This window comes from Coregonus clupeaformis, chromosome 29 (genome assembly GCF_020615455.1).
Source record: "Coregonus clupeaformis isolate EN_2021a chromosome 29, ASM2061545v1, whole genome shotgun sequence".
Classification (NCBI taxonomy): Eukaryota; Metazoa; Chordata; class Actinopteri; order Salmoniformes; family Salmonidae; genus Coregonus; species Coregonus clupeaformis.
Window position 1 is genome coordinate 1,196,562 of NC_059220.1, and position 25,028 is coordinate 1,221,589.

A 25,028-nucleotide genomic window follows, 5' to 3' on the forward strand; every position below is an offset into this window, starting at 1 on the left:
ATACTTATTTATTTGTACAGATTGTGGCAGTGTTCTTAGTGTCCATTCAGTTACCCTTTCACACACAATGGTGTCATTATGGCACTGATCCACTTTCCTGTGGTTTTTAATGGGTAGGTGTTTCGGGCATGTTAACATCATGTTTGGTAGTACATTACTACCCAAAAACATCCAAGGACAAACGTAGGGAAAACCCCATTAGGTAGATATTATTTGCAGTCATTGGCTAATTGCACTAATAAGATGCCAAGATGCAATTTGCGCTTTCTTTTCACCCCATCTGCATCCCCTAGAGATATAATGCCAGATATAATTATTGTGTTGTGTCCAGATGGGTTTTCCCTTAGTCTCTACATAAAACTTTGAATAATAAATTAGTTCTCTCCTTCTGGAAGTCATGGGAAAATGCATGACCTAAATTCCAAACTGTCTTTGAAAAAGAATTGGACCCTTCTCTCCAACTTTAAAAGAGGCATGGATCAAACGTTCGTGCTATCAAGAGATTACATCCCATCTACTTCCTAAAGCGGTATGGGAATCAAACATAGTACCTTATAGAGTCAAGGAATGGATGCTGCTGCTCTATGAGAAAGCTTATTGAGTTTCCTGAAAACACAAGTGGCATTAACAGAGATTTTGATTAGAAGTATATTTTTGCAATTCTAAATAATTGAGATTTGGATAAGACTTTTACGTGAAGTTGATTCTGATGAAGTAGCATGTGGTTGAAAACCTAAAAGTTCAACAAAACGTTTGAAAACCTAAATAATATAACACCATTTTTTTTTATTATCACCTGCAGTTGAGAACCCCCCCTCTCAGAAGGGAAGATGAAAAAACACAAGTACATGACGGAGAGCTCTGACATGATGGGAAGGCAGAGTGCATGCCATGTCTCTCTTCTCCCACCACCAGGGTTCTGGGTACTGGGTCTTGTGATGTGTGAAGTGAAGACAGGCTTCAGTACAACTACATCTTTGTTGTGAACCAACCTGGACTCATAGTAACCGTAAATCTGTGACACTCAAAATTATTTATTATATGTTACGTTTCGTATGGTATGTATTCATTTGTGGATGTCCATCATCCATATCGTATGATATCTTACGATATCTTACCAATTACAATACGTATGGTATGTTACGAATTCCAATTTGTTGTGGCTAACGCTAGCTAGGTGGCTAAGTGGCTAACGTTAGCTAGGCTAGGGGTTAGGATTAGTGGTTAAGGTTAGGGTTATGGTTAGGCGTTAGGGTTAGTGGTTAGGGTTAAGGTTAGGGTTAAAGCTAGGGTTATGAGTTAGGTTAAAGGGTTAAGGGAAGGGGTTAGCTAACATGCTAAGTAGTTGCAAAATAGCTAAACGAGTAGTAAAGTAGTTTAAAAGTTGCTAAAATGCTGAAGTTGTCCGTGATGGGATTCGAACACACAACCTTTGGGTTGCTAGACGTTCGCATGTTAGGCCCACTCGTCCTTCCTGACCATCCCCCCTCCTTCCATTTTTTTCCTTAAGTAACATTCTGTCTTATGTAACCATACCAATCGTAACATCATACTATTAAAAAAAATGCAAAAAAGAGGGAGCGCTGCTTTGGCATCAAGTATGAAGACAAAGAGAGGTGCTCATTGGAGAACAGGGTATAACTTATAGCGACCAAATGAAGTTGCAGCTGTGTAACAAGAGATAGTGCCTTGGATTTTTTTTTAAACATCATACTTTAACAAATCCAAGGCACTATCTCTTGTGGAAAAGTTTAAAAGGCTTTAGTTTAGTGGGTATTGAATAAAGGCTTTTTAACTTTTCTACAAGATATAGTCTTGGATTTTTTTTTGAAGTATTATGTTTTTACACAATTGTAACTTAACTTGGTCGCTTTAACATCATACTTATTTCAGCACACAAATGTACGTTTGCTATGTTACGTCTAGTCTTTGAGGCCAGTCTGTGAGAACCATAGACATTAAAACCAGGGTGAATGATTGACAGGGTGCTCTGTGCTGTTGTTTTCTTGAGGGTTTTGGCTCCTCTAAGGCAGACGTGATGGCCCTCTTGTAAAGTTCTTGGGAAGTCTTCACTGGAGAAAATACAGTGCATTCGGAAGGTATTCAGACCCCCTTGACTTTTTCCACATTTTGTCACGTTACAGCCTTATTCTAAAATTGATTTAAATCGTTTTTTCCCCTCATCAATCTACACACAATACCCCGTAATGACAAAGCAAAAACAGGTTTATAGAAATATGGCTTCAATCTGGCCACTCTACCATAAAGGCCTGATTGGTGGAGTGCTGCAGAGATGGTTGTCCTTCTGGAAGCTTCTCATATCTCCACAGAGGAACTCTGGAGCTCTGTCAGAGTGACCATCGGGCTCTTGGTCACCTCCCTGACCAAGGCCCTTTTTACTCTAGGAAGAGTCTTGGTGGTTCCAAACTTATTTTGTTTAAGAATGATGGAGGCCACTGTGTTCTTGGGGACCTTCAACGCTGCAGACATTTTTTTGTATCCTTCCCCACATCTGTGCCTCGACACAATCCTGTCTCGGAGCTCTACAGACAATTCCTTTGAACTCATGGCTTGGTTTTTGCTCTGACATGCACTGTCAACTGTGGGACCTTATATAGACAGGTGTGTGCCTTTCCAAATCATGTCCAATCAATTGAATTTACCACAACTTGGACTGCAACCAAGTTGTAGAAACATCTCAAGGATGATCAATGGAAACAGGATGCACCTGAGCTCAATTTCGAGTCTCATAGCAAAGGGTCTGAATACTTATGTAAATCATTATTCGTTTTTTTATTTTTAATAAATTTGCTAACATTTCTAGAAACCTGTTTTCAGTTTGTAATTATGGAATATTGCGTGAGGATTTTTATTTATTTAATCCATTTTAGAAGAAGGCTGTAACAAAATGTGGAAAAAGTCAAGAGGTCTGAATACTTTCCGAATGCACTGTATTGTACTTAGCGCTTCTACAAAAACGCTGCATAGGCAAGCATTATTTTAAATCAAACGTATTGTTTAGTTGTACCTGTTTTACCTCTGATCAAATCCGATAATACCTGAGTGGAGCTTTAGTAAAAAAGACAGCGCTCAAAGATAAAAAATAATTTGCCTGTGAATGTGCATTCCGTTCATTTTTCATCATCCTTGCATTTTTTTCTCCTAGCCCATTAGGGCAAAAGCAAGAGATGGAACGAAAAAAAGAAGGCGTAGAAAGAATCCATGGAGGATATCATGTGAACAGAAGTAAAAACACAAGAGGGAAAGAAAAAAAAAAAAAAAAGTGTCAAAGAAATAGAAAATCATTTTTTTTTGTGAAGCATCTCTTTGAGCTCCTGTTGTTAGTGATAGAACAAGGCCACTATAGCAAGACAGTAACTCAGGCAGGTAAAATGTATATTTTTTCTTCTTTCTATCTATCTCAACAGACAAAATCTGGAATTGCCCTGCTGTATAACAAGGAGACCAGTAACACTTATGATGTCCGTCTAAAGCTGACAAAAGAGGTGTTAACCATACAGAAGCTGGATGTGGTTTGTACGAGAGGGGGTGACCCACAATTCAATGTAAGTACTTAGGCTTTACCTTGACATTAGGGGGGTGGGCGCAAAAAGTGGGTTTGCCCATATTTGGCTTAACCAGGCACACATAACTAACACTTTAAACTCAAACTGGTATTTGTGTGCAAATATATTTGTGCTCCTGTTACTCAGCGTTCATTGAAGGTGACCTGAAGTGACTTCAGTTCCGTTCACATTAATACCTATCCCTGATGATGACGAGACCTCAGCTGGCTCAAGCTTTTCACATCCTGACACTGATGTGTATAGCTTACGATAGCTTTAGTTAGATATAATGGGCATATGAAAGATGTGATTCACATTTAGGTTTAGTATAGTAGCTTTAGCTTATATGCTTCGTGTCGTACCTGCTAAAAAAGTCACAACCCACGCCCTCTTGTGTACAATTGCTTTAATATATTGCATTGAAAGTCTCTAAAATGACTCTATAAGAAGCAGGGGCGGATTGGCCGTCTGGCAATTCTGGCAAATGCCAGATGGGCTGGACAATTTTTTCGTTGGGTCTGTTAACATGTTTTATAAATATGTATCTGTTCTACTAATCTATAATGAGCCTTTGGCTGAACCGTGGCAAGATGGATCTTCCCGGGTTTTCTGATAGGCTGAGCTGAGGTCATTCAAGTACGTACATAAGCTATATGGAATTGTTTTAAGAAGGTCATACTAAGGATTTAGCTATTTGGTTCAGAATTTTAAGACCCCTTGAAGTATCCAAGAAATATATAGCAATTATTTGATTAAACACTATTTTGGGCCTTACTACTATTAGCCTATTCAAAGGCATTTAGTAACAGATTCACTACATAGAACAACAGATAGTACCCCATAAAAATCCAAAGGAAGTTTGTTCTGAGAGTGTCTGTGCTATCTGAGAGATATAAGAAAGATGAGGAAACCAATGTTTTTGTGTTTTCTTCTTCTTCACGTATTTAACCCCTTATATTTGGCACTAAACAGTGTCCATATACAGGGCATTCGGGAAGTATTCAGACCCCTTCCCTTATTCCACTTTTGTTACAGCCTTATTCTAAAATGAATTAAAGCGCTCTGGAGGTCATTGAAAACATTGAAGGTCCCCATGAACACAGTGGCCTCCACCATTCTTAAATGGAAGTAGAGCTGGCCGCACTGCTAAACTGAGCAATCGGGGGAGAAGGGCCTTGGTCAGGGAGGTGACCAAGAACCCGATGGTCACTCTGACAGAGCTCCAGAGTTCCTCTGTGGAGATGGGAGAACCTTCCAGAAGGACAGCCATCTCTCCAGCACTCCACCAATCAGGCCTTTATGGTAGAGTGGCCAGACGGAAGCCACTCCTCAGTAAAAGGCACATGACAGCTCCCTTGCAGTTTCCCAAAAGGCACCTAAAGGACTCTCAGACCATGAGAAACAAGATTCTCTGGTCTGATGAAACCAAGATTGAACTCTTTGGCCTGAATGCCAAGCGTTACGTCTGGAGAAAACCTGGCACCATCCCTACGGTGAAGCATGGGGGTGGCAGCATCATGCTGTGGGGATGTTTTTCAGCGGCAGGGACTGGGAGACTAGTCAGGATCGAGGGAAAGATGAACGGAGCAAAGTACAGAGAGAACCTTGAGCGCTCAGGACCTCTGTCACGATCGTCGGGAACAGAGGACCCAGGCGCAGCGTTGCAGGCAAACATACTCTTTATTTAGCGATATTCCGACAACATAAACATAAACGATAACGTGACAGTTCACGGTCTAACACAAACCAACTAGAAACAAGATCCCACAACAACTGTGGGAAAACAGCCTGTATAAATATGGTTCCCAATCAGAGACAACCAGCACCAGCTGACACTCGTTGCCTCTGATTGGGAACCAATCTGGCCAACATAGAAATGCACCTACTAGATAAACAAATGAAACGCACACCCTGGCTCAACATACAAGTGTCCCCAGAGCCAGGGCGTGACAACCTCAGACTGGGGCCAAGGTTCACCTTCCAACAGGACAACGACCCTAAGCACACAGACAAGACAACACAGGAGTGGCTTCGGGACAAATATCTGAATTTCCTTGAGTGGCCCAGCCAGAGCCCGAACTTGAACACGATCAAACTTTTCTGGAGAGACCTGAAAATAGCTGTGCAGCGACGCTCCCCATCCAACCTGACAGAGCTTGAGAGGATCCAAGATGGCGAAGTAGTGCAGTCCTGTTTCTGTCGTGTGTCTGTAAATAGCCTGTAAATACCCAGTTTTTTTGTATTTTTCGTACATATTTCCCTATCAGACTTTTCATCCTTCTACAAAATATACTTTCCTGCAACCCGCCTCACTCAATGTGGAACGGATTCTATTATTGACTTACCTTTTATCTAGAATCTAGAATCTCCAGTTGAAACTAGCTAGCCAGCTAACTAGCTACTTGCTATTAGCCACAGCTAGCGGTGCTAGCGGTGTTTCACCCAGAACATTGGATTTTTTTCCGCAAGATTAATTTTAATCACTGGACATTGATCACCGGATATTCGGCCAGTCTGCACAGCGCGTTATCGACCCAGAACATAAAGGATTCACTGGACCTTTAACTCCGGATTCATCGCTACCAGCTGGCTACAACAAAACGGACGCTGTGGTCTGGCTAATCAACCTGAGCTAGGCCCATCTCCCGGCTATCTACCTCTCTATCAACCGGACGGGACCACCTAGTATTGCCCCGCCGATCCTACACGACTGGTCTGCCGACGAAATCGTCTGATGTGGTTACGACGTAACCACGAAGATTCCATCCATCTGCTAGCCCTGGCCCGTTAGCACACGCTTACTCACTAAACTGAACTAGCTACTGAACTAGCTACTTGCTATTAGCCACAGCTAGCAGTGTTTTACCCAGAACATTTGATTTTTTTCCGCGGGATTAATTTTAATCACTGGACATTGATCACCGGATATTCGGCCAGTCAGCACTGCGCGTTATCGACCCAGAACATATCAGTTTTTCCGCCGGCATCACTGAATCACTGGACCTTTAACTCCGGATTCATCGCTACCAGCTGGCTACAACAAAACGGACGTAGCACACGCTAGCCGTGGCCTCTTACTCACTAGCGCTTCACCACCGGACCTTATGATAACTCAGCTATACAGCTGATATCTGCTGGACTGTTCCTTTTTACGGTACTACATCCTGTTTATGTTTAGCCTCAGCCCAAACATGGTTAGTTTATTGTTGTTTCGGTTATTTCTAATTGTACTATATCACTGTAGACCCCCAGCCTAGCTAAACCTGCCTTGGTTAGCTCCTTTGTCCCTCCACCCATACACTCAGAGACCGACTCAATTGATGCCTCTAGAGATACTATCTCTTTCAGTGTTACCCAACGCTTAGGTTTACCTCCACTTTACTCATATCCTTCCATATCCTTGTCTGTTCATAATGCCCTGAATCTTTTCTATAACACCCGGAAATCTGCCCCCTTTATTCTATGTACCCAATGCACTAGAAGACCAGTTCTTAAAGCCTTTAGCCGTATCCTTATTCTAGTCCTCCTCTGTTCCTCTGGTGATGTAGAGGCTAACCCAGGCCCTGTAGCCCCCAGTATCACTCCTACTCCCCAGGAGCTATCATTTGTTGACTTCTGTAATCGCAAAAGTCTTGGTTTCTTGCACATAAATATCAGAAGTCTACTTCCTAAGTTTGAGTTATTCACTGCGTTAGCACACTCTGCCAACCCTGATGTTCTAGCAGTGTCTGAATCCTGGCTCAGGAAGGCCACCAAAAATTCTGAAATTTCCATCCCCAACTATAACATTTTCCGTCTAGATAGAACTGCCAAAGGGGGTGGAGTTGCAATCTACTGTAGAGATAGCCTGCAGAGCTCTATCATACTATCCAGGTCTGTGCCCAAACAGTTTGAGCTTCTACTTCTAAAAATCCACCTTTCCAGAAATAAGTCTCTCACTGTTGCCGCTTGCTACAGACCCCCCTCAGCCCCCAGCTGTGCCCTGGACACCATATGTGAATTGATTGCCCCCCATTTATCCTCTGAGTTTGTACTGCTTGGTGACCTAAATTGGGATATGCTTAATACCCCAGCCATCCTACAATCCAAGCTAGATGCCCTCAACCTCACGCAAATTATCAACGAACCTACCAGGTACAACCCTAAATCCTTAAACATGGGTACCCTCATAGATATCATCCTGACTAATATACCCTCTAAATACACCTCAGCTGTCTTCAACCAGGATCTCAGCGATCACTGCCTTATTGCCTGCGTCCGTAACGGGTCCGCGGTCAAACGACCACCCCTCATCACTGTCAAACGCTCCCTAAAACACTTTAGCGAGGAGGCCTTCCTAATTGACCTGGCCCAGGTATCCTGGATGGATATAGATCTCATTCCGTCAGTAGAGGATGCCTGGTTGTTCCTTAAAAGTAATTTCCTCTCAATCTTAAATAAACATGCCCCATTCAAAAAATACAGAACTAAGAACCGATATAGCCCCTGGTTCTCCTCAGACTTGACTGCCCTTGACCAGCACAAAAACATCCTGTGGCGTACAGCATTAGCATCAAATAGCCCCCGCGATATGCAACTTTTCAGGGAAGTTAGGAACCAATATACACAAGCAGTCAGGAAAGCAAAGGCTAACTTTTTCAAACAGAAATTTGCATCCTGTAGCACTAACTCCAAAAAGTTTTGGGACACTGTAAAGTCCATGGAGAATAAGAGCACTTCCTCCCAGCTGCCCACTGCACTGAGGCTAGGAAACACTATCACCACCGATAAATCTACAATAATCGAGAATTTCAACAAGCATTTTGCTACAGCTGGCCATGCTTTCCATCTGGCTACCACTAACCCGGCCACCAACTCTGCACCCTCTGCTGCAATTTGCCCATGCCCCCCCGCTTCTCCTTCACACAAATTCAGACAGCTGATGTTTTGAAAGCGCTGCAAAATCTGGACCCCTACAAATCAGCTGGGCTAGACAATCTGGACCCTTTCTTCCTAAAACTAGCCGCCGAAATTGTCGCAACCCCTATTACTAGTCTGTTCAACCTCTCTTTCATAACGTCTGAGATCCCCAGAGATTGGAAAGCTGCCGCGGTCATCCCCCTCTTCAAAGGGGGTGACACTCTAGATCCAAACTGCTACAGACCTATATCCATCCTGCCCTGCCTTTCGAAAGTATTCGAAAGCCAAGTTAACAAACAGATCATCGACCATTTCGAATACCACCGTACCTTCTCCGCTATGCAATCCGGTTTCCGAGCTGGTCACGGGTGCACTTCAGCCACGCTCAAGGTCCTAAACGATATTATAACCGCGATTGATAATAGACAGTACTGTGCAGCCGTCTTCATCGACCTGGCCAAGGCTTTCGACTCTGTCAACCACCGCATTCTTATTGGCAGACTAAATAGCCTTGGTTTCTCAAATGACTGCCTCGCCTGGTTCACCAACTACTTCTCAGATAGAGTTCAGTGTGTCAAATCGGAGGGCCTGTTGTCTGGACCTATGGCAGTCTCTATGGGGGTGCCACAGGGTTCAATTCTTGGGCCGACACTTTTCTCCGTGTATATCAATGATGTCGCTCTTGCTGCTGGTGACTCTCAGATCCACCTCTACGCAGACGACACCATTTTGTATACATCTGGCCCTTCATTGGACACTGTGTTAACAAACCTCCAAACGAGCTTCAATGCCATACAACAATCCTTCAGTAGCCTTCAACTGCTCTTAAACACTAGTAAAACTAAATGCATGCTTTTCAATCGAACGCTGCTAGCACCCGCCCACCCGACTAGAATCACCACTCTCGACGGGTCTGACCTAGAGTATGTGGACAACTACAAATATCTAGGTGTCTGGTTAGACTGTAAACTCAACTTCCAGACTCACATAAAGAATCTCCAATCCAAAGTTAAATCTAGAATCGGCTTCCTATTTCGCAACAAAGCCTCCTTCACTCATGCTGCCAAACATGCCCTCGTAAAACTGACTATCCTACCGATCCTTGACTTCGGCGATGTCATTTACAAAATAGCCTCCAACACTCTACTCAGCAAATTGGATGTAGTCTATCACAGTGCCATCCGTTTTGTCTCCAAAGCCCCATACACTACCCACCACTGTGACCTGTACGCTCTTGTTGGCTGGTCCTCACTACATGTTCGTCGTCAAACCCACTGGCTCCAGGCCATCTATAAATCACTGCTAGGCAAATCCCCGCCTTATCTTAGCTCATTGGTCACCATAGCAGCACCCACCCGCAGTCTGCGCTCCAGCAGGTATATCTCACTGGTCATTCCCAAAGCCAACACCTCCTTTGGCCGCCATTCCTTCCAGTTCTCTGCTGCCAATGACTGGAACGAATTGCAAAAATCTCTGAAGCTGGAGACTCTTATCTCCCCCAATAACTTTAAGCATCAGTTGTCAGAGCACCTTACCGATCACTGCACCTGTACACAGCCCATCTGAAATTAGCCCACCCAACTACCTCATCCCTATATTGTTATTTAATTTGCTCTTTTGCACCCCAGTATCTCTATTTGCACATAATCTCTTGCACATCTAGCATTCCAGTGTTAATACTATTGTAATTATTCTGCACTATAGCCTATTTATTGCCTTACCTCCATAACTTGCTACATTTGCACACACTGTATATATATTTTCTGTTGTATTTCTGACTTTATGTTTTTTTTACCCCATATGTAACTCTGTGTTGTTTTTATTGCACTACTTTGCTTTATCTTGGCCAGGTCGCAGTTGTAAATGAGAACCTGTTCTCAACTGGCTTACCTGGTTAAATAAAGGTGAAATAAAATAAAAATAAAAATCTGCAGAGAGGAATGGGAGAATGAAGATGTGCTTCTAGCATCACAAATATTTAAGGCTGTGATCGCTGCCAAAGGTGCTTCAACGATTTTTTTATTTAATCAATTTTAGAATAAGGCTGTAATGTAACACAATGTGGAAAAAGGGAAGGGGTCTGAATACTTTCCGGATGCACTGTATATTTATACACTACCAGTCAAAAGTTTGGACACACCTACTCATTCAAGGGTTTTTCTTTATTTGTACTATTTATTACATTGTAGAATAATAGTGAAGACATCAAAATATGAAATGGCACATATGGAATCATGTAGTAACCAAAAAAGTGTTAAACAAATATATTTTATATTTGAGATTCTTCAAATAGCCACCCTTTGCTTTGATGACAGCTTTGCACAGTCTTGGCATTCTCTCAACCAGCTTCATGGGTTATTTTAAGAATTAGTTTAACAGTTTTTTGGTCACTACATGATTCCATATGTGTTATTTCATAGTTTTGATGTCTTCACTATTATTCTACAATGAATGAGTAGGTGTTTCCAAACTTTTGACTGGTAGTGTAGATGTACACTACCAATCAATAGTTTGGGGTCACTTAGAAATGTCCTTGTTTTCTAAAGAAAAGCCATTTTTTTGTCCATTAAAATGACATCAAATTGATCAGAGATACAGTGTAGACATTGTTAATGTTGTAAATGGCTATTGCAGCTGGAAACGGCAGATTTTCTATGGAATATCTACATAGGCGTACAGAGGCCCATTATTTTGCTATATTTCCTATTCAAACTCATTTCATGTATGTTTTCATGGAAATCAAGGACATTTCTAAGTGACCCCAAACTTTTGAACGGTAGTGTATGTAATTCATAACTATTGTACAACAAAAAAAATCTGGAAATTCTGGAAGTCCTATTTTGACAGTAAAATATAGCAACCATGAACCACAATTCATGACAATCACTGTATAAGTTTGCAACATCAAAATATCTTGAATCATGCATTTCTGCTTGGATGTTAGATGAAACAAGTTGTTTCTTGAATACCTCAGTATTCTATTTATTACACGTCTTAAAGTTGGATTCGTACGAATTGGATTTGTAACATATCATATCATTTATCATATTTTTTTGCAGGACGTAACATATCATACGAAATTGATGACATAGTACACAATTGGATGTAAAAGTTATTGGAACCAGTGACGCCGTGTAATAGTAATTAAAGGGGTACTTTGTGAGTTTGACAACGAGGCCCTTTATCTACTTCCACAGAGTCAGATGAACTCGTGGATACCATTTTGTATGTCTCTGTGTCCAGTATGAAGGAAGTTAGAGGTAGTTTTGCCAGCCAATGCTAACTAGCGTTAGCACAATGACTGGAAGTATATGGGTATCTACTAGCATTCTAAACTACTGCTAACTTCCTTGATACTGGACACAAAGACATAAAAATGGTATCCGGTGGGAGTTGGCGGCGTGCGCAGTGTTGTGGGCTGGTGTGGATAAAGTGCCAGGGCCAAATTCTTGTCCCAGTCCGCCCCTGATAAGAAGTTGTTACTGCCTTCTTTATGTTTTTCTATGGAGGCATGCTGTATCTTTCAATATTATGGTTTTGATAGTAAAGGCTATCACCTGGAAGATTAGCACAACAGTGTTACACTCCAACCTTGTTTCAACATTTCTATATTATTTTACCAAGGTCAATTCCCATTTTTTAAAGCACAGAACTGTCGTACTCCGAAGACAGGCAGCTGGAGGTCTGGGTCTAAGCATCAAAGTAAGTGTTACATTTTCATCAATACAAATATAAAGGCTACTGAATCCATGTCAGTCATACATGTAATAGATGAGGAGGTTCCTGTGTCTGCTAGATCAAGGTACAATTCTCTGTGGAATGAAACGTTGATGATCTGCTTGGTTGTTTGGTGCATAAAAGCTGAAATATTTTCCCTAGGTTTATATAAATCTTACACTTTTGTGATTAATAATTACCTTTCTCTTGTAACTCTCAGGGAGGCGCTGAGCATAAAGTGCCTGTGGTCATTTCAAAGATGTTTAAAGATCAAGTAGGTAAGTATTGAATGTTTCTCCCAGTGATGTGGACTGAAACATCTGCCAGTGATGTGGACTGAAACATCTCCCAGTGATGTGGACTGAAACATCTGCCAGTGATGTGGACTGAAACATCTGCCAGTGATGTGGACTGAAACATCTGCCAGTGATGTGGACTGAAACATCGCTCAGTGATGTGGACTGAAACATCTAACATTTACACTACTGTTATGAAGGATATCAATGTACAACATTTTAGGTTCCGTTGCCTTTATGTCATGTAGTTACTGTATGACTACTAAACCAGTTGCTCAGCTGTAGATGGACATCTGCTAATGAGTTATAAAGCAATGGTTTAATTGTAATGAATAGAAACTAGACACATTCTGTTTCAACTTAGCTGTTCGAACACCCCCCCTTTCTGGCAGTGAAAGCATGAAAACATGCCTCTAATGACCCAGAGAGGAAGTTAACATCATGCCTCTAATAACCCAGAGAGGAAGTTAACATCATGCCTCTAATAACCCAGAGAGGAAGTTAACATCATGCCTCTAATAACCCAGAGAGGAAAGTTAACATCATGCCTCTAATAACCCAGACAGGAAGTTAACATCATGCCTCTAATAACCCAGAGAGGAAGTTAACATCATGCCTCTTATAACCCAGAGAGGAAAGTTAACATCATGCCTCTTATAACCCAGAGAGGAAGTTAACATCATGCCTCTAATAACCCAGAGAGGAAGTTAACATCATGCCTCTAATAACCCAGAGAGGAAGTTAACATCATGCCTCTAATAACCCAGAGAGGAAGTTAACATCATGCCTCTAATAACCCAGAGAGGAAGCTAACATCATGCCTCTAATAACCCAGAGAGGAAGTTAACATCATGCCTCTAATAACCCAGAGAGGAAGTTAACATCATGCCTCTAATAACCCAGAGAGGAAGTTAACATCATGCCTCTAATAACCCAGAGAGGAAGTTAACATCATGCCTCTAATAACCCAGAGAGGAAGTTAACATCCTGCCTCTAATAACCCAGAGAGGAAGTTAACATCATGCCTCTAATAACCCAGAGAGGAAAGTTAACATCCTTCCTCTAATAACCCAGAGAGGAAGTTAACATCATGCCTCTAATAACCCAGAGAGGAAGTTAACATCATGCCTCTAATAACCCAGAGAGGAAGTTAACATCATGCCTCTAATAACCCAGAGAGGAAGTTAACATCATGCCTCTAATAACCCAGAGAGGAAGTTAACATCATGCCTCTAATAACCCAGAGAGGAAGTTAACATCATGCCTCTAATAACCCAGAGAGGAAGTTAACATCATGCCTCTAATAACCCAGAGAGGAAGTTAACATCATGCCTCTAATAACCCAGAGAGGAAGTTAACATCCTGCCTCTAATAACCCAGAGAGGAAGTTAACATCATGCCTCTAATAACCCAGAGAGGAAGTTAACATCCTTCCTCTAATAACCCAGAGAGGAAGTTAACATCATGCCTCTAATAACCCAGAGAGGAAGTTAACATCATGCCTCTAATAACCCAGAGAGGAAGTTAACATCATGCCTCTAATAACCCAGAGAGGAAGTTAACATCATGCCTCTAATAACCCAGAGAGGAAGTTAACATCCTGCCTCTAATAACCCAGAGAGGAAGTTAACATCATGCCTCTAATAACCCAGAGAGGAAGTTAACATCATGCCTCTAATAACCCAGAGAGGAAGTTAACATCATGCCTCTAATAACCCAGAGAGGAAGTTAACATCATGCCTCTAATAACCCAGAGAGGAAGTTAACATCATGCCTCTAATAACCCAGAGAGGAAGTTAACATCATGCCTCTAATAACCCAGAGAGGAAGTTAACATCCTTCCTCTAATAACCCAGAGAGGAAGTTAACATCCTGCCTCTAATAACCCAGAGAGGAACATGCCTCTTATAACCCAGAGAGGAACATGTCTTTAATTACCCAGAGAGGAAAGTTAACATCCTTCTTCAGAGAGACATGGAAATCTTTTCACCAGTTAAGAAGTTTCATTGTTTTGTAAATCGCAGCTGCAAATGAGATATTAGTTCCAATTTCATGGTTTCCTGTGTTCCTGAGAGCTCTGTGGTGTCAGTGGAGATGAAGTAGACAGGAACATTGATTGCTATTTCCATCATGAAAGAAATTAGTAATTATTTTCTAATGTTTTCATTAACCTTTGACACTCAACGATCGGCGCCTGCAGCAGACCAAACTGGGAAGCTATTTGTTGGGGACGCTATGTTACAGGTTAGTGCACTGGCTCTTAACTTTGATCTGTCAAAGCTGCCTGAGGTCAGAGGCGAGAGACAGAGAGATATGCTCTTTGAATTTTTAATTGATCTGCCCTATTCCATTGGAGTGGGAGTTGTAATTTCAAAAGACGCTATTTGACACTGCTACAAAATACTTTGACATATGGACATACAGTGGGGCAAAAAAGTATTTAGTCAGCCACCAATTGTGCAAGTTCTCCCACTTAAAAAGATGAGAGAGGCCTGTAATTTTATCATCGTAGGTACACGTCAACTATGACAGACAAATTGAGAAAAAAATCCAGAAAATCCCATTGTAGGATTTTTAATGAATTTATTTGCAAATTATGGTGGGAAAATAAGTATTTGGTCACCTACAAACAAGCAAGATTTCTGGCTCTCACAGACCTGTAACTTCTTCTTTAAGAGGCTCCTCTGTCCTCCACTCGTTACCTGTATTAATGGCACCTGTTTGAACTTGTTATCAGTATAAAGACACCTGTCCACAACCTCAAACAGTCACACTCCAAACTTCACAATGGCCAAGACCAAAGAGCTGTCAAAGGACACCAAAAACAAAATTGTAGACCTGCACCAGGCTGGGAAGACTGAATCTGCAACAGGTAAGCAGCTTGGTTTGAAGAAATCAACTGTGGGGGAAATTATTAGGAAATGGAAGACATACAAGACCACTGATAATCTCCCTCGATCTGGGGCTCCATGCAAGATCTCACCCCCGTGGGGTCAAAATGATCACAAGAACGGTGAGCAAAAATCCCAGAACCACACGGGGGACCTAGTGAATGACCTGCTGAGAGCTGGGACCAAAGTAACAAAGCCAACCATCAGTAACACACTACGCCGCCAGGGGACTCAAATCCTGCAGTGCGAGACGTGTCCCCTGCTTAAGCCAGTACATGTCCAGGCCCGTCTGAAGTGCATTTGGATGATCCAGAAGAGGATTGGGAGAATGTCATATGGTCAGATGAAACCAAAATATAACTTTTGGTAAAACTCAACTCGTCATGTTTGGAGGACAAAGAATGCTGAGTTGCAGCCAAAGAACACCATACCTACTGTGAAGCATGGGGTTGGAAACATCATGCTTTGGGGCTGTTTTTCTGCAAAGGGACCAGGACGACTGATCCGTGTAAAGGAAAGAATGAATGGGGCCATGTATCGTGAGATTTTGAGTGAAACCCTCCTTCCATCAGCAAGGGCATTGAAGATGAAACGTGGCTGGGTCTTTCAGCATGACAATGATCCCAAACACACCGCCCGGGCAACGAAGGAGTGGCTTCGTAAGAAGCATTTCAAGGTCCTGGAGTGGCCTAGCCAGTCTCCAGATCTCAACCCCATAGAAAATCTTTGGAGGGAGTTGAAAGTCTGTGTTGCCCAGCGACAGCCCCAAAACATCACTGCTCTAGAGGGAGATCTGCATGGAGGAATGGGCCAAAATACCAGCAACAGTGTGTGAAAACCTTGTGAAGACTTACAGAAAACGTTTGACCTGTGTCATTGCCAACAAAGGGTATATAACAAAGTATTGAGAAACTTTTGTTATTGACCAAATACTTATTTTCCACCATCATATGCCAATAAATTCATTAAAAATCCTACAATGTGATTTTCTGGAATTTTTTTTCTAATTTTATCTGTCATAGTTGACGTGTACCTATGATGAAAATTACAGGCCTCTCTCATCTTTTTAAGTGGGAGAACTTGCACAATTGGTGGCTGACTAAATACTTTTTTTCCCCACTGTATTTTAATTTAATGATAGAACCAACCGATAAACAAAAGTGTATATTTATTCAGATTACTTTTCTGCTATAGGTATGCACTGTATGTTCTCTCATGAGATTCTACACATGGTTGTAGATTACTGAACAATATTTACAATGACACTTTTAAATGAGGGTGTTGTTTGCTAACTGTGCTTCATACTTTCTCCTTTACTCTGTTTAGATCAATGGCATTAATGTCGAACATTGTAGTCATGAAGAAGTTGTGAGTATAATTTAATTAGCTGCTGCGTAGACATTGTCACGTAATCTTTTCCCAGATTTGAAAGAAAAATCATTCCCTGTGATTGCCCAAAGCTGAGACATGCTTCGTCAAGCGAGCGGAGCTCTGTCATTTCATACAGGAGACTAATTTAGTTTGTTTTGTTTTCTAGTCTGTGAAAAATCGATTTAGAGTAGATTCATTAGACAACGGCTGCACAGAACTTGAGTCTCCGAGTTTAGGAGAGCAATCAGTGATTCTCTCTCTCTCTCTCTCTCTCTCTCTCTCTCTCACTCTCTCTATGTCTCTCTCTCTCTCTCTCTCTCTCTCTCTCTCTCTCTCTCTCTCTCTCTCTCTCTCTCTCTCTCTCTCTCTCTCTCTCGGTCTCTCGGTCTCTGTCTAGCTCCAAACAGCTGTTCTCTTCTATTCACCTCCAGAACGTCAAAGACGTCATGAGCAATTCACTTTGAAAAATGGAAAGCGTATAAAGCCAAGCTGTCTCAGTAGTCACAGGCTATAGCAACAAGGGGAACAACTGATGCTGTTGGGAAGAAGTAGAATATAGCAGTTGGGTAGTTGGAAAGGAAAGGCTTTCATTTGGATACAAATCTGAAAATAAGCATGACCATTTGTATATTTGTAGGCCTACTGCAAAAAAAATACCTTATTTCTTGACTTGGCTCTGTCTGTGCCACATCAAGTGCAAATACCCTATAAATCAGATAATGGGTTTGTGTGATCTCAGACATTGAGAGGGTAATTACTTTATATTGTTGGCTTGTATTTTGCTAGCTTCTCACCAGCAAATGAAAGGCTATATTTGAAGTTATAGTACTGTATGTGATTACTGAAGTGACATCACTTCAGACAGGGCTTAACTGCTGATTGCATATTCTGTATTCTGCTCAAGTGTTGCATCGCGTCTGCTTAAGTGCTGTACAGCTACATGTACTCGTGGCTTGCTATTTTATTCATCTGAGATGATAAGCTCTCTCTCTCTCTCTCTCTCTCTCTCTCTCTCTCTCTCTCTCTCTCTCTCTCTCTCTCTATATGTCTCTCTATGTCTCTCTCTCTCTCTCTCTCTCTCTCTCTCTCTCTCTCTCTCTCTCACACTCTCTATATGTCTCTCTATGTCTCTCTCTCTGTCTCTCTCTCTCTCTCTCTCTCTCTCTCTCTCTCTCTCTCTCTCTCTCTCTCTCTCTCTCTCTCTCTCTCTCTCCCCCTCCCTCCCTCCCGCAGGTTCATCTCCTGCGGAATGCCGGTGAGGAAGTCACCATCACTGTTCGGTACCTCAGGGAAGTTCCATCTTTTTTAAAGCTCCCATTGGGTAAGAGTTCTGAGTGGAAGTAGCATTACCATTACCATGTGCCATGCCATATACTGTTACTGTAACTATGCATTCAAAAATGGAGAGGGAAGCTCAAGTGAAACTGTCAGTTGTTTGACTGTCATCTGGTCGTTTTATGACTCAACCCATGCTCATTAGGCTTCCTTTGTCTTACAGTGGCGGCTGATCTAACTCAGGGTTGCTGTAAACAAAAGGCTAGGGCTTCAATGCCAAGCTAATATCATATCAAAGACTTGCATTTGTCTCTGTTGGCCTCCCTGCCTGGCCTCTACAGCATGCAGGAGACAGAATGAAGTGAATGTCATGCAACAGACTGGTGTAATCTGCTCTTACGTTCAATGTTTTTGGTCTGTTTTTACCAATTTGATAAGAAGGTTGGCACCCAATAGCTTGTGTCCAGAATCCTAGCAGACTTATTGAGTCTGGAAATGGATCTTTGAAGTTGTCGGCTTGATGAGTCAACAATGAAGCGGTGGAGCTTGATGCTGATTGGTTGGATGAGAGAGAGGAAGTAGAGCTCCATTAGACCTAGTGGTATTCTTCGCTGTGCTAATGCACCACATGGTCCGGGTCCCAGGCTAGGGACCCAATGCTTTTGACAAGACATACTTGCACAAGGCCCTCTTTAGATTCTCTACTGACTGGCCAAGGTGTTCTGATACCTGTGGTCCCCAGAGAGCCAGTCGTGGTGTTCTGATACCTGTGGTCCCCAGAGAGCCAGTCGTGGTGTTCTGATACCTGTGGTGCCCAGAGAGCCAGTCGTGGTGTTCTGATACCTGTGGTCCCCAGAGAGCCAGTCGTGGTGTTCTGATACCTGTGGTGCCCAGAGAGCCAGTCGTGGTGTTCTGATACCTGTGGTGCCCAGAGAGCCAGTCGTGGTGTTCTGATACCTGTGGTGCCCAGAGAGCCAGTCGTGGTGTTCTGATACCTGTGGTGCCCAGAGAGCCAGTCGTGGTGTTCTGATACCTGAGGTCCCCAGAGAGCCAGTCGTGGTGTTCTGATACCTGTGGTGCCCAGAGAGCCAGTCGTGGTGTTCTGATACCTGTGGTCCCCAGAGAGCCAGTCGTGGTGTTCTGATACCTGTGGTGCCCAGAGAGCCAGTCGTGGTGTTCTGATACCTGAGGTGCCCAGAGAGCCAGTCGTGGTGTTCTGATACCTGTGGTGCCCAGAGAGCCAGTCGTGGTGTTCTGATACCTGAGGTGCCCAGAGAGCCAGTCGTGGTGTTCTGATACCTGTGGTGCCCAGAGAGCCAGTCGTGGTGTTCTGATACCTGTGGTGCCCAGAGAGCCAGTCGTGGTGTTCTGATACCTGTGGTGCCCAGAGAGCCAGTCGTGGTGTTCTGATACCTGTGGTGCCCAGAGAGCCAGTCGTGGTGTTCTGATACCTGTGGTGCCCAGAGAGCCAGTCGTGGTGTTCTGATACCTGTGGTGCCCAGAGAGCCAGTCGTGGTGTTCTGATACCTGTGGTGCCCAGAGAGCCAGTCATGGTGTTCTGATACCTGAGGTGCCCAGAGAGCCAGTCGTGGTGTTCTGATACCTGTGGTGCCCAGAGAGCCAGTCATGGTGTTCTGATACCTGAGGTGCCCAGAGAGCCAGTCGTGGTGTTCTGATACCTGTGGTGCCCAGAGAGCCAGTCGTGGTGTTCTGATACCTGTGGTGCCCAGAGAGCCAGTCGTGGTGTTCTGATACCTGTGGTGCCCAGAGAGCCAGTCGTGGTGTTCTGATACCTGAGGTGCCCAGAGAGCCAGTCGTGGTGTTCTGATACCTGAGGTGCCCAGAGAGCCAGTCGTGGTGTTCTGATACCTGAGGTGCCCAGAGAGCCAGTCGTGGTGTTCTGATACCTGAGGTGCCCAGAGAGCCAGTCGTGGTGTTTGGTTGCTGCTTATGTGTTTTTTGTTTTTGTTAGTGAACTTGTGGATTGCGGCAACAATGCTGTCTCTATACTGTATACTATGTTTATCGTCTATACATTCTATGTATCTATATATTCTGTCTATATGTTCTGTCTATATATATTCTATATATCTATATATTCTGTCTATATGTTCTGTCTATATATATTCTATGTATCTATATATTCTGTCTATATGTTCTGTCTATATATATTCTATGTATCTATATATTCTGTCTATATGTTCTGTCTATATATATTCTATGTATCTATATATTCTGTCTATATGTTCTGTCTAAGTATATGTACATGAACCTGGCCAATGAAGGTGATTCTGAGGCTGAGGCTGAAGCTGAGCCTGATTCTGAGGCTGAGGCTGAAGCTGATTCTCAGGCTGAGACTGATTCTGAGGCTAAGGCTGATTCTGAGGCTGAGAATGATTCTGAGACAAAGCCTGATTCTGAGGCTGATTCTGAGGCTGAGAATGATTCTGAGACTGATTCTGAGACTAATTCTGAGGTTGAGACTGATTCTGAGGTTGATTCTGAGGCTGAGCGCATGAAGTATTTCATGTTTCAACAATATAACATTTGCTCTCATGGTTTTCAGGCTCCCCTGTACCACCCGCTGATCAAAGTAGCAGAGTCTCTTCACCTCTATTTGACAGTGGTTTACATTTAAATGGGAATTCTAGCAACACAGTAAGTAAACCTTTATGAAATGTTTTTCTTACATTAAATGTGCTTGTGATTCCAGTATCATGCATTAATGTGACACTAATACAAACTGACAATTTGAGAAATCTCCCAATACCTGGTTTGAGGATTTGATGTCTGGAGAGGAGACGAGGATGGAAGTTGACAGTTGTAAGGAATCCTACAGTGACCCCATAGCAAGATTTAAGCATAAAGCTTGGAGTAAACAAAGCATTGCTACAACCATAATCACTTGGCAGTGAGCCAATGATGTAGATGGCAGCTAGTCAGAGTGATCTTAGCATGGCAAAGTGACGTTGCCTTCCTCAGCCCTGAAGTACTGTCGCCCCTGTTCATAACAGCTCCAGATGCTGTAGTATTAGTGGGTATGACAGGGACTACATTAGAGTACAGGAAACTGTTGTGACCCCTCATATGGAATCCCAGAGCGGATAGGTAGCCTACATGCTACAGCGATCCCATGTGAATCACACCATTTAGCGGATGTTTCTCAGCTGCAGAGGTTTCCACGGTAAAAGCAGGATGTTTCTCAGCTGCAAAGGTTTCCACGGTAACAGCAGGATGTTTCTCAGCTGCAGAGGTTTCCACGGTAAAAGCAGGATGTTTCTCAGCTGCAGAGGTTTCCACGGTAACAGCAGGATGTTTCTCAGCTGCAGAGGTTTCCACGGTAAAAGCAGGAGTTTGAAGTGAGGTGGGTGCAGCAGATGGTGTCAGCTAGTTTCAACTACCTTAGCTTTTCACAGTAACATCACTCTCCTGAGACCTGTCTCCCTGAACAACATCTTGATCTCATCTGTGATCTAATGGCGTAGGGGAAACAGAGTGTAGTATTGAAACCGAGACTGTTGGTAAATGCTTCACAAATATTTAGCTGCTTGAATATCTTAATGTAAATCTACATGCACTGTTTACTGAAACACATAATCAGATCATTTTTACTGGCCAATTGTTCCTTGTCTTGCAGCTAGATTGTGTGTGGTTTCCCATTCTACATTCTTCACAGTGATTTGAATGTTCCTGGTCTTTAACACTGCATAATATTTTGCCAGCATGCACATTTCCTGCCATGCAAATGGACCTTCTTACAAAGGCTATCTATATATTCACACCTGATTGAAACCAAAATTGTAATCTCCAGTATGGATACCTGACTGACCATAAGCTTTATTATGAATGAGTGCAGCGGATTCAATTCTCAAAATACTTAATTCCCTGATAGTCTTTGAACATGAAATATTTAGCATGAGCGGGCAGGACGTCAGAAGGCCCCTTTTTAGAGGAAATCTGCCCTGTGTCTATTCAGTCTATTGTCATCTTCCAGAACAGCTAGAGAATGTCAACCCTGGAGCACTGAGCTCTGTGGATTGCATTATCACTGTATTCGCTGCAGTATCACTGCATTATCACTGTATTAACTGCAGTATCACAGCATTATCACTGCACTATCACTGTAGAAACTGCAGTAGCACAGCATTATCACTGCATTATCACTTTATCAACTGCATTATCACAGCATTATCACTGCATTATCACTGTATTCGCTGCAGTATCACTGCATTAAATGTAGTATCACTGCACTATCACTATATTAACTGCATTATCATTGTATTCACTGCACTATCACTGCATTTTCACTGCATTAACTGCATTATCACTGTATTAACTGCATTATCGGTGTGATCACTGTATTCGCAGCATTATCGCTGCATTAACTGCATATCACTGCATTAACTGCATTATCAGTGTGATCACTGTATTCGCTGCAGTATCACTGCAGTATCACTGTATTAACTGCATTATCATTGTATTCACTGCACTATCACTGCATTCATCTGTTCATTTAAACTCTGGGAGAATATACTCTGACACATGCTTACCTATGCATAAACAAGTCAGGTTTGACTTACTGTGACATAATGGATCAGCTGGCTGGGTTCTCATAATGGATCAGATGGCTGGGTTCTCATAATGGATCAGCTGGTTGGGTTATCATAATGGATCAGCTGGCTGGGTTCTCATAATGGATCAGCTGGCTGGGTTCTCATAATGGATCAGATGGCTGGGTTCTCATAATGGATCAGCTGGTTGGGTTCTCATAATGGATCAGCTGGCTGGGTTCTCATAATGGATCAGCTGGCTGGGTTCTCATAATGGATCAGCTGGTTGGGTTCTCATAATGGATCAGCTGGCTGGGTTCTCATAATGGATCAGATGGCTGGGTTCTCATAATGGATCAGATGGCTGGGTTCTCTACAGGAAATTCTGAGGCTGAGAGGGCAGGTGGCTGACAAACACAATTAGCTGGCCAATTTCCTCACCAAAAAAATACCCTCATGAGGTCAAAAACATACAATAGCAAAAGCTTCAAGCTACAACAAACTGCTCCAGTCAAATTAGATGATACATTATCAGGAGAGTAGTAGGCTAACACCAGTGTATTTTGTTTTATTTTTCTCAAAGCGTTTGTTTTTATTCATGGTATTTTTCCACGCAGTATCGATTATGCATCCTAGTGTTTTTCATAGTGAGAAAGTAGGACTGAAATGACAGTCATGTTTTAGTTTGTTTGGTTTCTTCTACAGAATGACATAAAATAGCAGTGAACAGCGTTGCACCATGTAGACTAGAAACTGAAACCCACGGTGAAGTGGCCTTTATTGATCTGATTCTCTCTGCAACTAAAGCAGGTACAAAAAAGGATTCATGTCCCCATAAGAGAACCCTTTGAAGATCCCTTTTTGGTTCCAGGTAGGACTCATTTGGATTCCATGTAGAACCCTTTCCACAGAGGGTTCTACCTGGAACCCAAAAGGGTTCTACCTGGAACCAAAAGGGTTCTACCTGGAACCAAAAATGATTCTACCTGGAATGAAAAAGGGTTCTCCTATGGGGACAGCCAAAGAACCCTTTTGGAACCCTTTTGGAAGTGAGTAGATGACACTGCTGGTGGGAAAACATAGTGCTCCATAATTGCATAGTTAACACAACATGCTTAACCCAGACAATATTTCCCCCTATTTTCCCCTCCTTTAGCATTCTTGTTTGCTTGCCTGCAGGTGATTATAATTCTCTAAGCTTGTCATCTCCTGTAGGTGGCGTTGCCATTGAAATGATTGACAGTGTTTTCCTTTCATTGTCCCCAGGACAGCTTCCTATTGATTCATTTACATGCTCCAAATAATTGCGCTTTGGTCTTTTGTCGTCTCAGAAATATCACGAGCTATGGAAGAGTGAATGCTATGAAGGACAAGAGTGGCAGTTTAGCTCTTGTTTCCCAGGTCCTTGGTGAAAACTGATACCTCGTCACTCTAATCCGTGTTGACGTGCAGATAGTATTCCATTTCTTGTCGTCTTTACCACTCCGTTGCGCAGCACAACTTGAAAGTCAAGTGTAATTATTGAGCATTGGTCTCTACATAAACTGACAAAGGGAGAATCGTTTGCTCTTAAAAGTAGCCATAATTGGTTATAGCCTTTGATTTGCTCAGAGGGGAGGCAAAGCAAATTATTTGTGCAAGAATATGTGCCCAGGTGCTGCGATTGACTTGTAGAGAAATGCCATTGTGAAATCCCAGGACACAGTAAGTAAAAGGTGTGCTCGCTAGGTAACCATAATGATCACTAATAATGAATAGCGTACGGTATCTAGGAAGTAACAAGGATATCATCCTTTCAAGTGCAAAAGGACTGAAAGTAGGACGTTGTTGTTGTGTTTTCGAATGGACAATGATCATAGTGACCAAGCCAGTGAATGAGAAGAGACCCTCACTCTCTTCTTTACCTGTACCATGTAGGCTCCATCCTCGCCCTCCTCACCCTCGGCTAATGAACCAAAGTATGAGAAGCGCTGGCTGGATGCAGTGTCCCTACCCTTGTTGATGGCCCGAGTCTCCAGATACAAAGCCGGAACGGATAAATTAAGGTAAGGTAATCCTGTGTGATGAAATTCACCTCTGAGGCGCACAGTTCACCAAGCGCCGCTGTTGGTTTTGCTAGCACATTTCATTTAGGTGAAAGGTTGTTACCTCCAATATCTATGCACGGGCATGCAGTGTGTTAAAAGGTCACCACTGCTGCAGGGCCCAGACGGTGAAGCCAGGAAAGGATGGGAAGGTTTAACTTTAGTACACTGAATTGGTTCTTTTAGAGATATAAACAATATCAAATGAACACAGGAAAAACAGGAAATGTTATTTTAATTCCTTCCTCTGCTAGATAACATGGCAATCCTCTAGATCCCTAATCAAATCAAATCAAATTACATGTACATTTAGATTTACGTCATTTAGCAGACGCTCTTATCCAGAGCGACTTACAAATTGGGTGTATGTAAATCAAAT

The 25,028-nt window shown here is 42.6% G+C and overlaps 1 protein-coding gene across 1 annotated transcript in view; it reads left to right on the forward strand.

The window, feature by feature from the left end:
- The first annotated feature begins 3,434 nt into the window (after window positions 1–3,434).
- The window catches only part of LOC121544558 (gamma-2-syntrophin-like), a 58,114-nt gene continuing 36,520 nt past the window's right edge, over window positions 3,435–25,028 (forward strand). The window contains exons 1-8 of the mRNA XM_041854505.2: window positions 3,435–3,566; window positions 12,116–12,167; window positions 12,403–12,460; window positions 14,679–14,722; window positions 16,696–16,737; window positions 17,974–18,061; window positions 20,582–20,673; window positions 24,483–24,610. Coding sequence (XP_041710439.2) covers window positions 3,529–3,566; window positions 12,116–12,167; window positions 12,403–12,460; window positions 14,679–14,722; window positions 16,696–16,737; window positions 17,974–18,061; window positions 20,582–20,673; window positions 24,483–24,610 — 542 coding nt within the window. The 5' untranslated portion in view covers window positions 3,435–3,528. The remainder of the gene's footprint in view (window positions 3,567–12,115; window positions 12,168–12,402; window positions 12,461–14,678; window positions 14,723–16,695; window positions 16,738–17,973; window positions 18,062–20,581; window positions 20,674–24,482; window positions 24,611–25,028) is intronic.